At 34.1% G+C, this 15,057-nt stretch overlaps 1 protein-coding gene and 1 long non-coding RNA gene across 3 annotated transcripts; one reads left to right on the top strand and one right to left on the bottom strand.

Annotated features, from left to right (window-relative positions):
* Positions 1-1,187: 1,187 nt before the first annotated feature.
* On the bottom strand, positions 1,188-4,775 carry LOC123565616 (uncharacterized). Its single transcript, XR_006689144.2, has 3 exons — positions 4,328-4,775; positions 3,236-3,358; positions 1,188-2,585 (listed from the first exon to the last, which is right to left on the bottom strand). It is a non-coding gene; the product is annotated as an uncharacterized LOC123565616 (long non-coding RNA).
* Positions 4,776-5,024: 249 nt separating this feature from the next.
* Positions 5,025-14,045, top strand: LOC123565615 (uncharacterized). Of its 2 annotated transcripts, XM_045359473.2 has the most exons (4): positions 5,025-5,157; positions 5,445-5,579; positions 7,696-7,813; positions 10,984-14,045. In XM_045359473.2, the coding sequence occupies exons 2-4, from the start codon at positions 5,535-5,537 to the stop codon at positions 11,472-11,474; spliced, it is 654 nt and encodes a 217-aa protein (XP_045215408.1). In that variant the 5' UTR covers positions 5,025-5,157; positions 5,445-5,534; the 3' UTR covers positions 11,475-14,045. The 2 variants fall into 2 exon arrangements, with proteins under 2 accessions (XP_045215408.1, XP_045215406.1); XM_045359471.2 differs by lacking the exon at positions 5,025-5,157 and having other exon boundaries at positions 5,171-5,579.
* The last annotated feature ends 1,012 nt before the right edge of the window (positions 14,046-15,057 follow it).

The raw sequence follows: 15,057 nt of genomic DNA, 5'->3' as shown, positions 1-15,057 counted from the left end.
TGGCCTATGACGTCATGCTATAGGTATCGCGCCAAGCATTTTTTGTCAACAAAGCGTCGATTTAAGAAGAAAATTCGTCGTAAGTATTTTGTTACGAATTTTTGTAAAATGTCTTTAGTATGTTGCAATTCCTTTTATAGATGCGTACCTCCGATCACACAGCATCTGCCCGTGTTTGCTTTAGTTTGCCTGTAAAACGGGACAAACTGACCAAAATCTCAAAATCGCTCTTACTATTGCTCCAAGCTTATTCCTGAACCGCATTAAAACCAGCTTTCTCTTGCTGAAGTCTTCAGATGGCCGTTTTGGTTTGGTAGTTTTTGTCTTCAAACATGCGCTGATTGATTATTTTTCATGTTAAAGGTGTTATTTTCAGGTAAAAACCATGGATAAAAAGATATGATATTGCGGCAAGTTCTAAAAGATAAATGCTATCGCAACAAGCTGAAACTTTTATGTGCAATGACGGTGGCTTGAAAGGTTTGAGCTAGATTTTTAGGATAAAACAAAGGCTTTGAAGCATAATAAATATGTTTATGTGTTAATATAGAGCGGTATATTCGCGAGGCTATTTTTTTTATATATACTCGATTTTCACTTAAGCACACATTCAAGACACAAGCGTGATAATTATTTTTTGCTTAACGCACCGCTAAATATTCAAATTTTAAAAATCTCGAAAGAATTACCTACGCAAAATCAACCCAGTTTACAGCTTTAGTATTCAATTTCCAAATTAGCTTTCTTCTCAATCATAATAAATAAGATGGCTAACGGTGTTTTTTATTTGCAGATTCAAACGCAGAATGGCTGCTGAAGCTAGGATAAACGTGTGCAGCCAGAGTGGCAAGGCTTTCCGCCTGAGGCGAAATTTGCAGACGCTCGAGAAATGTCACACAGAAACTTTTCCCTAGGGGTTTCAGCTCTCGATAGACATTGGTAACTATTTTCTGTAATTTTATATCTGTGTAGCAAACGGACAGAAAATGGGCCATATATGCGAAGCTTGAACTTTTAGTTTTGATAACATTCAGAAGCTTCTGAAAATAATGTGCATTTTCTTTAAAATTATAACTTTATAAATTTTATACCTTGGACTCTCGAAGACGTGTGACACACTAAACTCATGTAGGAATAACTTAATGACCGAAGAACTGTAGTGTATGAATCAGTTTATTACAGGAGAATAAATACTGAAATTATAGCTGGTTAAAAATGAAACAGTTTACTTGTAAATCAATTGAAAATTATCAACTGATCCTTTACGTGTTTTGAGTGTATTTACGAAATATTTGATCTGTTTATCCTAAGCTCAATTGCATCAGCATCAGCAACATTCAGAGGACGGCCTCCATACAAGCTCTTGGCCTCTCCTCTTGTGAATACAACAATTCTGAAGAAAATGACTATAATTTTGGTATTTATCTATGACATGGTTCCCAAATATGCAGATAATTACGACAAAAGTGCATAATACATTTTATTTAAAATTTGGAAAGTATCACAGCATTATTTCTATTAATTTTCAGACGAAGAGAGCATAAGTTCACACTTAAACGCTCACGACAGGAGGGGGAACAATCCTCGGACTTTCAGTTCTGACATTTGCGGCTGTCTGGTGGTGACCCGTTACGAACTCACCGAGCACATGCGCAGTCATGAATACAACCTGAGTCTGCCTGCATACAATGTGGTGCATTGAATAAGCACATGCCTTAAACCAATGAATACTTTGAAAAATTGATGAAGACATGTTGATCTCGAATATTTAGTGGTGCATTCTGGTCATTGTGTCAAATAGCATTTTTGGCATGATGCAACCCTCGTGCCTCTCTATTTTTTGTTCTTAAGCTGCTTTCAAATTCAAATATCTGTTACTATCAAAGCCATTGACTTGTAACATAAAATAGTTATTTGCTATCAAAGTCTACACCAATGAAACAATTCCTGCTACTTTGTTTGAATTTGACAGAGTTATGTCCGTTTCAACTAACAATGTTTTGGTTAAAGATTTTGATAAAGTCAAATATTGCTGTTACTATCTAATTTTCTGACTTTTCTGAATTTTCGGGACATAATACATTATTTTACAATCATTGTTTACGTATTATTGTACATGAAGTTACATGTCTTTAAAAATAATAAAATTGAAGCTGACAGTTCTGGAATGTGTTAGTTGTAAAATGTTACAAATGTTTAAACGAAAAGTTCAATCTACATCATGATACATGGCCTTAAAGGCTTAAGAGAGTTAACTGTGTAATAACTAAAATTTTCAACATAAAGAAATTCTTCAAAGTTTGTCTGTTGACTCATGATAATGTCTGAAATAGAATTTTGAAAGAAACTTCCGATGTCAGCAGTCTGAATTTTTTGTCGAAAACAAGAAATGTCAATTAACACGCCAACATGCTGTGTATCATCAGTTGTCGAGTCCAATTCTTACGCTAATTTCATTCCGCCTTGCACTGCTGTCCCACGAAACACCAAGGGATCCTTTTAACAGCCTTCCTGTCTATGCTCATAGTAGCTACCTTTTTATGCACAAGGCCCTAGTTCTCTTTGAGCGATCAAAGTCGTGGTCCCTGTAACAAGCAAAAAAGTAAAGACAAAAACTGGTAAGTCTTATAAGATTCAAATAAGACTTATTATAAATGCAGATGTGATGTGTCGTGTGTCTGCTATAACATGTCGCCATGTATTTAATCCCAAAGCGAATGAATACATACATGTACTGCTTACGGCGTTGCCAAGGGCGTCGATAGTTTTGTTTTGCTCATAGTTCCTTATGAACAGACTCAAATCGAGTGTTGGTTTTGTTTGTCTTGCTTTCGACTGGTCTCTTCAGAGTTTATTCAATTATTTTGTACTATGACGCCGTTTCCTATGAAGTTTGTTTGTTTTGCCGGTGCAAAGGTTATTTCAGTGAGTTAACAGACTAGAATTTCCCCTATTATTATCATTGTAGATAATAATTTTGGTAATGGTATTATTATTATTATTACTATTATCATTATTATTATTGTTATTATTATTTCAAATGACTATAGATTACAGTACAACCTCTCCTGAGCGGCCCTCTGTTAAGCAAAACCCCTTCTATAACAACATATCAAAATTTCCCTCAGCTGAAATATACTATCAAATTTACCTCTCCAGAACAACAACCTCTACATAGCAGTCAATATTTGTATCTCCCAAAGGGTGTTGCTATGCAAAGGTTGCATTGTATTACCTGTCTTCCAATATACAACGTTTATTAGTTGGCACACGTTGTATGGACCTGTCATCTGCTCGTTGGTCATATTTGTCCACCAGCTTGAAAACAGTCTCCCGGCTGGTTCGATAGTAAAAGGACCTGTAAAACAAGAATAGCACGTATAATCCAATGTCTTACATTTTCTTAAAATAAAAGTATCAAATACTTAATTTAGCATTTGCATTATGATTTAACCAGTTTCGTTTTTTCTTGGGACCCCATATATGTATTTTAAAATAATTATTTTCTCAGATGTATTGCTTAGCCATTGCAATTTGTCATAATCTGTACAGTACTTTCTATGGATATTTGATTTATATGACAATATTGGCTTAAGAAAGGTTTAAGCCTGTAGCGATATCATTGATCTTTCTAAGTAGCATAATCTTAGCTCCCTGTTTTTGCCTAAAAAATTTATTTCCAGTAGCTGTATTTCAATGAAAGAGTACCAAGCGGTAATTGTGGAAATTTATGGGAGCAATGCCTTAAATTCCAAGTTAAAATTTAGATTGTTGTAACATCATTTATCTTTTAAAACTAGCCACGATGGCATATTTTTTTTGTCCGTGTTTTGCCTATAAACTCGCATTATACACAAGATAAATTCGACTGACAGATCGTGTTTAGATGAAAGAGTGATATGCGTTGATTTACGTATGAAAACTGATGGGAAAACGGACTTAAAATAAGATTATCGTTTCAGCTGCTTGTTGCGATATCATTTATCTTCCAGAACTTGCAGCAATAGCACATCTTTTTATCTTTGGTTTTACCTGAAAATAACACCTTTAACGTGAAAAAATCAATCAGCGGATGTTTTGAAACAGAAAGTACCAAACCAAAACGGCCATCTGAAGACTTCAGCAACAGAAAGCTGGTTTTAATGCGGTTCAGGAATCAGCTTGGAGCAAAAGCAAGAGCGATTTTGAGATTTTGGTCAGTTTGTCCCGTTTTACAGGCAAACTAAAGCAGACACGGGCAGATGCTGTGTGATCGGAGGTACGCATCTATAAAAGGAATTGCAACATACTAAAGACATTTTACAAAAATTCGTAACAAAATACTTACGACGAATTTTCTTCTTGAATCGACGCTTTGTTGACAAAAAATGCTTGGCGCGTTACCTATAGCATGTCGCCATAGACCACGTGATTGTGCACCGTGTTACAATGTAACTAGATTTGCCACTCCTACTCCATGTTTCTTGTTGACAACGCAATTCTGAGTAAACTTTTATATTTACTTTGGTCCCTTTCGTATAAATGATTCTCCTTCTAAACATAACCAAAAACACAGATTATTTTTTATTTTTATCTGAAGCACAACTTTGCAAGCTTAATATCAGTCCTATTACTTATTTTGTATATTCTAGATCAATTTCTTTTTGAGACACGTGCAACACAAGCTTTTTACATCCTTAAGTAATACTTTTGCTTGTCAAGGGCCATAAATGTCTGAACGGATGTAAGTACCAAACAAAACTTAAGGTGCACAACAATACTTTAATGCTGACTCTAGGTCAAATACCTTTCCTTCTGAGATTAAAAGACCCAGACGTATTAGTAAATCTAAGATCGACAAAGAAAGCATATTTTTGATTTAAGTGTACAACTTAATATTTTAATAATTAGAAAGATGGATGATTTTGAAGCGCTTCGGCGTACATACTACATTTCAGTTATATCAGCATTGAATAATGATTTCAAATGATTAATGATAAAACATGTTTTTATGCAATATTTAGCCACTGAGGCGATTAACTTAACAAGTAATACAAGTGTTTCTTTCAAAAGGAAACATCAATATAAAATAAAATTGACTTCTTAATTTTGGTCATTTTCTTTAACATATAGAAAATTGATATTAACAACAAAGTGCAACGACAATATGCGTTTAAGGTAATTTATATAGGGCGGCGCATAAAAATAGTATATCGGAACGTCAGTTTACGTGTACACAATAAACGTACGGCATATCAATATTTAATATTTAAATATAATTTGGATTAGATTGAAATATTAGACACCTTTCGTCGCTTTAACAGGAACTTTACACTTTTCTTTTTTAAACAAAGATTTATTAATTGATAATTATGACCAACTCTACACGGTATTTCTGGGCAGCTGCAGTATTCATATCTGTATTATTACTGCTTTTTATTCTATACTCGACGGTCTTACAAAAGGGGGAAGTACGAGAAGAATTATTTCTAGCTGCAAACAACGATGACAGATTATTGCACAATTTGATAAAACAAAGAAATGAACTTTCAACGATGTTGAATTCTGAAAGGAAAAGAGTTGGTCAGTTAGAATGCGAGGTAAACGTCTTAAATTTTTAAATGTTTTAATAGAGTTATATATTATATTATCTATATAATAAATAACTAATGCATTTTCGTAGAACATACAATTGTTTTTCTTTGAACTGTGTGTGCCTTTCCTTACATATTATTTCACATTAAAATTATGCAGTAAAACATTATTATTTTGTATTTGTAAGATTATTATATGTCTGATGCTTGATACAAATGGAATGTGTACAATTTATTTATGTAAAACCGAAAAAGAATAGTTCCATGCCTGCTTCGTGCTTAGTTTCTCATTGTAGGTAACAAATTAGATTAGAGTGGTCTTTCTTCTATGTCATTTGGTTTCCATTTATGTTATCCTTAAGAACAGAAAGATGAATTTCTTTAATATTAAACGATTAAAATGTGCCTATTACAAGTAAAAAAGAAATACTTTGTAAAACTGTACTGTTACATAACAAATTGTAATAGCAGTTTTGCTTTAGCGACATTATAACGGTAATTCACTCAACCATTTTGAAAATATAAACTTGTCCGCTTAGCTCAACAGGGAAAGCACAGATCTATGGATCGCGTGTTTGTAATTTCGATCCTCAGGCGGGGCGTATATTCTCCGTGACGATTTAATAAAAAACATTTCGTCTGAAATAGTTTGTCTCCAACCTCTGATTGATGTTGGGAAGTTGGCATTTTTTGCGGAAAACGGATTTATACTTGTACAGAACGCTGGTAATATACATAACTTAAATACTGCTGAAAAACGGATCTGATCTCGTGATCTGACACTCTAGAAATGTTCCTAGAATAGAACGGAAGGTCTCTGACACCCAATAGAAATTTTGTTTGGGTTCAAGACCACCATCCACGAGGGTGTCCGATCACATCCAGGAGAGAGTTAGATCACCATCCAGGGACAGTGTTATAAGGAATGATTATTTCTTAAGTGAGATAGTGGAGTGGCCACGAAGATGGCCGTTGTGTATGTATAGTATCAAATCAGTGGTGAGCTCTTAAAACCTTAACATAGCGTCGAGGTATGTGTCTGTCTTTCTGTCAGCCTCCACTGTTCTGATCGCATGATCCTTAAAGCCTTATTTGGCCTTCGTTGCGTCTAACGATACGGTCTTCTTGTACTCTAAGTGTAGTAAGTATACTGTTTTGAAGGAAAGCAGTTCTAGCTTCATATTATTGTAGCTTTTCAATTTGCTCGGCGATGGACTCCATTGTGAACGAATGTTAATTTACATTGCTTAGTTGAAAAAAAGACAATTTAGATCTATACTCTTTTCGGGTGACTTTCTGGCACCTTACAACTACCAGTAGAAAGAGGAAAGAGTAAAAAAGCAATATTATTGTGTGTACACATTTCATTGAACAGGAAACTGTAATAGCAAGAACATTAAGGATACAAATGATCATGGTCTAACACATACAATTTAAACAAAGTCATGCAAGTTTATCAGTTTGATTTGCTGTTCATCACAAAATATGTTCAGGTTTACCTAGTGGTTTAGATTTTGTATATATATGTCCAAAACAAGTTCTGGTGTCTTAGCTATTGAGATGCAAATAGATTGACTATAAACTTAATTTAATAGTCGGAAAAGCCTCCAAAACACAATCTTTAACTCATGCGTCCAGATCAAATATGCAGTAAACACATCAAAATACACTGCTTCGACTTTGAAGTGGCACTTTGTTCCTAGTCAAGCTTCTTGTATTGTTGACCAATAAGGGATAAAATTTTCTTCTTGCGATCTATAAAAGTCAAAATAAATAGCTTATCTTCTCTCCTTCTCCGAGTTAATCTAAGTTATGTATGTTCACTATGTAAACTTTTACATCACAGTATTACTTTTTTTATATGATCCTATCCGCATACGTTTTCATTCAGTTACTCAATGTAAATGTCAAGGATTTTGAGGTTCATAGGTATTTGTGATTCCAGGCGTCTTTCACATGTTTTATCCATATACTTAAGCTTTCCCGTGGATATGATTGTTGGTGAGGTTACTTCCCCCTTCCTTTCAATGAACAACTCCGCCCTAATTTGAAACTAACATGAAACGATCCTAGTGTCATTGTGGTAAATGTTTTAATATTAAAACTTTATTCGTTTTATCAGTCCAAGAAAGATGCGAATGAGGTAACTACCAATACAGGCGGTTGGTGTCCGAAAGCAACAAAAACAGAACACGTCACCGATGAAGGACTTGTAAAGACGTTGATCATTTTCTTTAAAGGTATGTTGTCTATTTTCTTATTTCTTTACATTCTAATACTGTTCAAGTTCCAGTTATCCAGCATAATACAATTTCCAAGCTACAGAAAAGCAATGTTCACATTTAAAGTTTGAATGCGTTATCCATTTGTTCCTGTTTTGAGCCGCATATTTAAATGCATTAACATAACGGTTACTTATATCTGATACATATTATTGCTGGAATGAAAATTGAAAAACAAGCCTTTGGTAACAGAAAGACAAATGTATTCAAATGTTGCCGATAACATAAATTATTTACTCTCCTTCATATTGATTTATCAGAACATAACTATTAGATAATTACTTGTGACAAAAATCAGCAGAAAATAAATCACATTCAAACCACACCGTCATCAATACGTAAAAGATAGAAAGAGTAATTAATGTACAAATGTGAGCACATGCATATCAATACTATAATAAAAGTCATAAGCATATCACACACATGCAAGGCGCACATGCTAAAGGAATGTAGACCCATTGGGAAAATGAACTAGTTTTCGTGATCTAACATTAAACCAATTCATTAATAACAAAAGAGTTAAAATAGAATTACTCCCAGACAGGTTAATTCCTTTGACAAGAAATAACAACTTTTATAAAAGCAGGGAAACTAAAACACGCGACGTCAGACAGTTGCAATTATGTTACCAATACTGTATTTACTTTGGGGGATTCATGAACTAATTCTGATTGAACACGTCAACTTAGCACAAGGGGAAGAACGCAGATCTAAGAATCTCGGGGTCGTGAGTTCGATCCTCGGGCTGGGCGTATGTTCTCTGTGATGATTTAATAGAATATATTATGTCTGAAATCAATCGTCCTCCACCTCTGTTTTTAAATTAGCTGTCCGCAGTTGCATAACTAAGATAATGTTGAAAGACGGAGTAATACCTAGAACAAACAAACAAACATTTTGATAGAATTCCTTAGATGTCCCGTCAGCAAAACATTCAGCAAAACATTCTGGAGTGACTGTTTAAGGACTGAAATTAACATGCAGTATTTTTCTTGATTTTTTTCGTCTTTTTATTTTTTGTTCGGTGTCGTGTTCCACCGACACATCATTGTTCAGTGTTATGCTTTTGGTGTTGGAGGGAAATCCAAGGTGTTCTTTGGATGTTCTTGACATCACGTACTGTAAATACATGACTGTTATGTTAAAAATTCTATGTTAGGGACATATATTTGAATTTCCACATATAAACATTTAGTCTCTGCACATTGTTTCTTCCATAGTTTCCTTTCTTTGAGCATAAAAGATCCAATCTATTAGAGAGAGAGAGAGAGAGAGAGAGAGAGAGAGAGAGAGAGAGAGAGAGAGAGCAAATAAGTACTCAAAATGACTGTTTGTACTCAAAATAACGAAAATAATATTACTTTTGGATTGTGTTCCTGTTTACCACATTTCTTAATTACATGCAAAAATATGGTTAATGTATGTTTATTTTAACGAGATAAAAGTTCGATCGTTTAAAATAATAAAAACATGTATTTCATAGTGTTCACCACAGCTATGGATATTTAAAACATGTTGACCGTTTCCAAGAATAGCAGAATGACAAATAAAAATTGTTCCTGTATCTTATAGTCATTACCTACGAAAACTATACACTTAGTCTTCGTGTCATGTGTTTAAGTGAATGTTGTACCTATTAGAATCACTTTTCACGAAAGAACATGTGAAGGTGTTATACAAACAAACACTCATACGTACGTACGTACATTCATACACACGAGAGATGTTAAGCGAATACCTGGATAAGTGCTGTCATTTCTTCATACAAACTGGAACTGTTACATAGTGTAGATTAGGGAGTAGTTTAATTATATTTAACTCATATATACATGTATATACAGAAACAAAACGTTTACGACACATTCAAAAGCAAAAGGGTTGAGCCAAAATTCTTACAACATTAGTGATCGGCCCTCCCCTAATAGGGAATACACAGTTGATCAAAATCACATTTTCTAGGAACTATTAATAAGTAAATGTTAGTCCCCTCGGCAACGACATGTGTCGCCATCGCGCCTAATTTTTCTTTTTCTACATTATATTCGCTAATACAGTACTTGCCATTTACGTGTTTTTCAAGCAACCTTTAGTTAAATAAAGTGAATACCAATGAGAAAGGTAACCATCAGACTAATAACGTTAAAGTATAATGTAACAGCACTGTAACCTTTGTCATCGCTAAAATCTGAATGTTAAACGTATACATGAGGTAACATCTTGTGTTTCGAATAAAAAAAAGGTAGGACAAATGCACGGGCTATGCTGCATAAGATTATTTAAGAGTTGATGTCTTGAAGAAAAACAAAGCAACAGTTTAAAAGGCTTAAAAGTGGTAAGTGGTATAGTGCTGACGATTCGGGCTTAAACACAAATGTCAGACTAACGCGGATGCAGACAAAATATTAGATATAGACGTGCTTATATATTCTAGCAATTTGTAATTAAATTCCCTGTTTTCATTACGTGCTCCGTTTGACAGGCAAGTTGCTTGCTGCGGGGCTAGCCACTTCATAAACGTTAGTTTTTCATTTTTATAAGAAACGAAGCGTAAGATAAACTGTTATTTAATTCTTCAGCACTTCATTTATAATGTAAGGAAGCAAAATAACGTAACCTGATGCTACTGTATTCCATACTGGTATAAGTTATTATATTTACCTTCAATATTTACCTCATGAAAACGGAAATTACCGCAGACTTATTGTTCTCGGTCTACAGTCAGGGTATAGAAGCCTCGAGCTTAATAAACAAATTTTGCGACCTCTAAGTTGGATACTTATGCCCCTCTTTCTTTACAAGAAGGACTTATCTTTATGGAAAATTATCAATGATTTAACACAGTCTTTACAAAAATTACTTAACTTGATCGATATATCAATCATAAAATAAATATTCCCGTGACGCTTTTGTGCCGATGGTATTTTTACAATATTTTTGCAAGACAACATGTTACTTACTTAAAACCATTTAATATCGTTTTATTTCATTTGCTAAAATGTAGATTCAGCATCTTTTGATTTTGCAGCTTTGCGTTTTTGAATTATTGCTTGCTTCACTTAATTTGGACAAATAATACAAATAAGGACCTGAAAGAGTAAGAATAGTCACTTGTTTGTTACACATTTCAGATAAACACATAGGAAGTTTTGGAGATGGCCCTGGTGTTTACAAACAACGTATACTGAATTCCAGGAAAGTTAAGAGTTTCGATGCATATGACGGTGCACCATATTGTGAAATAACAAGTAATGGTCAGGTTCAATTTCTTGATCTTTCAATTCCACAGTATGGAATTCCAGTCTACGACTGGATTTTGAGTCTTGAAGTTGCTGAACACATTCCACAGGAGTACGAAAGTATTTTTATAGACAACATTATTAACCATGCTCGGGAAGGAATAGTTCTCAGTTGGGCAACACCCGGACAAATAGGATATTCCCATGTTAACAACAGACCGTTTGAGTATGTTCGTAATTTGATGAATTCACGAGGATTTTTCCATGACAATGAATATTCGGAAATACTGAAACGAAGTGCAAATGGTCCAAATCTAAAAAGAAATGTAAATGTGTTCCGGCGGAAGGAAACATCGATAGAGTGCAAGATGCATTTGGCTTAATGTCCTGTGACGTATAGAAACTGTTAGTCTTTATCAGTTCAGTAGTTTCAAACTGCATCGTCTGTAGTTTCCTTGCTTTCAGTTCTTACGAAGACGACCCATAGTGTTCGTTTGATATTTGTTCAGGGCATGTGTTTTTAGCTCATCTGATTTTTTGAAAAAAAAATGATGAGTTATTGTCATCACTTGAGCGGTTGTCGGCGTCGGCGTCGGCGTCGGCGTTGCCTGGTTAAGTTTTATGTTTAGGTCAGCTTTTCTCCTAAACTATCAAAGCTATTGCTTTGAAACTTGGAATACTTGTTCACCATCATAAGCTGACCCTGTATAGCAAGAAACATAACTCCATCCTGCTTTTTGCAAGATTTATGGCCCCTTTTGGACTTAGAAAATATCAGATTTCTTGGTTAAGTTTTATGTTTAGGTCAACTTTTTCTCTTAAACTATCAAAGCTATTGCTTTAAAACTTGCAACTCTTGTTTACCATCATAAGCTGACCCTGTACAGCAAGCAACATAACTCCATCCTGCTTTTTGCAATAATTATTGCCCCTTTTGGACTTAGAAAAATCATTTTCTTGGTTGAATATTATGTTTAAGTCAACTTTTCTCATAAACTATCAAAGCTATTGTTTTAAAACTTGCAACAGTTTTTCACCATCATAAGTGTACACTGTGCATCAAGAAACATAACTCTATCCTACTTTTTGCAAGAGTGATGGCCCTTTTTAGACTTAGAAAATCATGGGTAGGACAATATTTCTATTATACAAAAAAAATCAGATGAGCGTCAGCACCCGCAAGGCGGTGCTCTTGTTTAACTTATTCCTACAAGTTATCAATCTAATCTGTAATATAGAATTTCTTAACGAATATTGCTGCTAATTTAGGAATATTCAGATATAAACCTGTTGTCTTTTCAAATTTTCTATGAGTGTTGAAGGATCTTTTGAACTTTTAGAATATCTTTAATAATGTAAATTTTGTTGTCAATAATGTATTTTTACAGTGTGCAAAAGATGTTCAAAAATGTCAATACCCTCTTTCAGTCTATGTATTTTCACAACATTTACACTGATAGGCGGAGCAAATACACTGCTTCATGTAGTGTAGCTAATGGTCTAACAGATAGTTAATAAGTGCACAAGAAATGTTGCCAAAGTGCAGTTAGATATATGGCTGACATGCACCTAAATTATGGTACCATTTGAAGGGGAAGAAAACAATGTTTAAATCAAGTACGATTTGCTTTTTATAGTGCACGGTTTTTAATTGTCAAACTGCATAGAAACTTACATAGGCTCTGTAGACATGTTTGCAACCACAAACTGAAATTCATTTTGAATGAAGCAGTGTGCTGTAATCTATGACTAAGTCTTTACATAGTATTCATGAATAACAGAAGGCCAAGAATGGCATACAGAAAGCAAAGTTTGAGGCAGAAATAAGAATGAAGAAGGTTAATTATACATTATAATTATGGTATACCTCCTGTTTTAGATTTTGAGCACACTCTGTACTACTGTTTGCAGAATTTTAAACGAAGAATTAATCATGATTAGTAATTTTTATCGGAATTTCTAAAAGTAATTTGAAAATATAAGATAATTCAAAATTAAGGAAATCATCCAGTTGAAAACACAACATAAATAATGTCATTCAAATATGATCGGCTTCGGACAGGCAAATATTATGTCAGTTTTTGAAGAGGCACGTCTTCTTTCATTGAAACTAGCGTTAAGTGAAGTGAAGTCAGTGGAAATATCATAATGATATTCTTCTTGTTTTGCTTCATTGAAGGATATTAAGGCTAGTGACACTGAAACATTTTTTTAACAGTCCTTGTTTGTAAAAGTTTTGGAATTGGCAACAGACATTTGTAAATAAATAAAAATCATAGAAATGCAGTCAAAATCCTGTCAAAATATTAGAAAGAGGTTCTCCCTGTTGTATTAGCTTACCTGAGCAAAAAGTGCTCATGATGTACTAGGATACTTGGATGTCCATCGTCAATTTTTCATTGTCTACAATTTCTTTCAAGGACATTGCCTTCTTAACCTTTTTGCCAGTTTCAAGCAGACTTCACAGGAATGTTTCTTTCTTTGTCCAATTTCAAAATCCTTTACATCTGGATCACCCCAGCAGAATTCTTGTTTTGCCATGCCAGCCAAGAATGAAACATTTCAAAAGATACTCATTTTAGAAAGAGCTCATCCGATTTTGATATAGCATCACAAATATGTTCATTGGGTGACCCTCTACCTAATTCCTACAATCATTTTGTTTTGATAAAAACATGTTGGCAGAAGTGGTTTTTAATATATGTTTATGGCTATAAAGGAAACTTTGAATAGGATCTTTTTATTCTATCTATCTAAGAATTGCATTCTTTTACTGCTTTTACAGTATTTTGTTATACACTTTCACAAAACTTGTTTCATTTTAAGTGTATTGAAAAAAAAGGTTTTTTTTGTTGTTTTTTTTTCAAACGAATTTCTCCTGCTATGTCAACGATGTAAACAGGGTGTTATCTTATTCGCACCAAAATAACTTATCAATAAAGTATCATCATTCATATGTTTTTGTCTGATATTTTGGTGAAAATAAGAGAGTTCTTGAATAAATTAGATACACATGTTTCTATTTACAGAAGGCCGTATACGCTAAAATGTTATTTTGAATGTATATGCGAAAACAAATGGTGGTCTATAACCTGTAAGAAGAAACAAAGTATTAAGGGTTTTTTTTGTAACCGTGTGACGTCGCCAGTTGTGTCGAAGTTACACATATCTGTCAATTGATATTAACTGTACACAGTGGTGAATTGCACGTTTGTGCAACAACTGAAGTGGGTCGCACGTGTGTTACGGCTATAGTAGCAGGAAAGTGTTTTCACTTGACGTCGTTTGCCGTCGTGTGTCAGATTGATCACGTGACGCTGTAGTGACGTTTAAAAAAAACTTTTAAAGTTTTCAAAAATAAAAACCTTATATTTTTGACCCGAAATACTTTATCATGTGACAATGTAATCACAAAATGCATTTATTTTTCGTCTACGACCTATAGAAAGCAGTGTAGTCAGTTTAGGTGATGTACCACATGTAGTGACATGCCGGTACAAACCAGTTTGTGAGCGTGCGTGTGTGTGTGTTTGTTTATTTTGTTAAGAGGGGGCACATGTCCCTGATTTTACACTACAACTGGTGAAAAGGAGCATATTATAAACATTTCAGCTATAATTACACATTTTCACGCATGTACTAACAGTCCGCACCCAAGGTAAAACCCTCATTTTCGAAAACAGCATTAAAAGGCCCTTTATTTGAACTTAAATCAAAACTGCATGACCCTGTTTATTGAGCCAAAAATTACAACTTGCAAAAAGCATAAAGTCGTATCTGTTACCTTCGACCCATTTGTGATTAGTTTTTGAAAGCTTTTAGGATTGCATATTATATAATTTTGGATAAAGCAAAACTAGGTAACAGATACGAGAGTCCATTATTGATGACTCTAAAAAAGGCGTATAGACAGTTTCTCAAATATTATCAGCTCGTATTTGACAATAAGCACTGTCAATCTTTAAA

The sequence above is a fragment of the Mercenaria mercenaria genome, chromosome 8 (assembly GCF_021730395.1).
Source record: "Mercenaria mercenaria strain notata chromosome 8, MADL_Memer_1, whole genome shotgun sequence".
In the NCBI taxonomy this organism is placed as follows: domain Eukaryota; kingdom Metazoa; phylum Mollusca; class Bivalvia; order Venerida; family Veneridae; genus Mercenaria; species Mercenaria mercenaria.
Note: the sequence above shows the minus strand (reverse complement) of the source record. Positions and strands in the feature narration are given on the sequence as shown.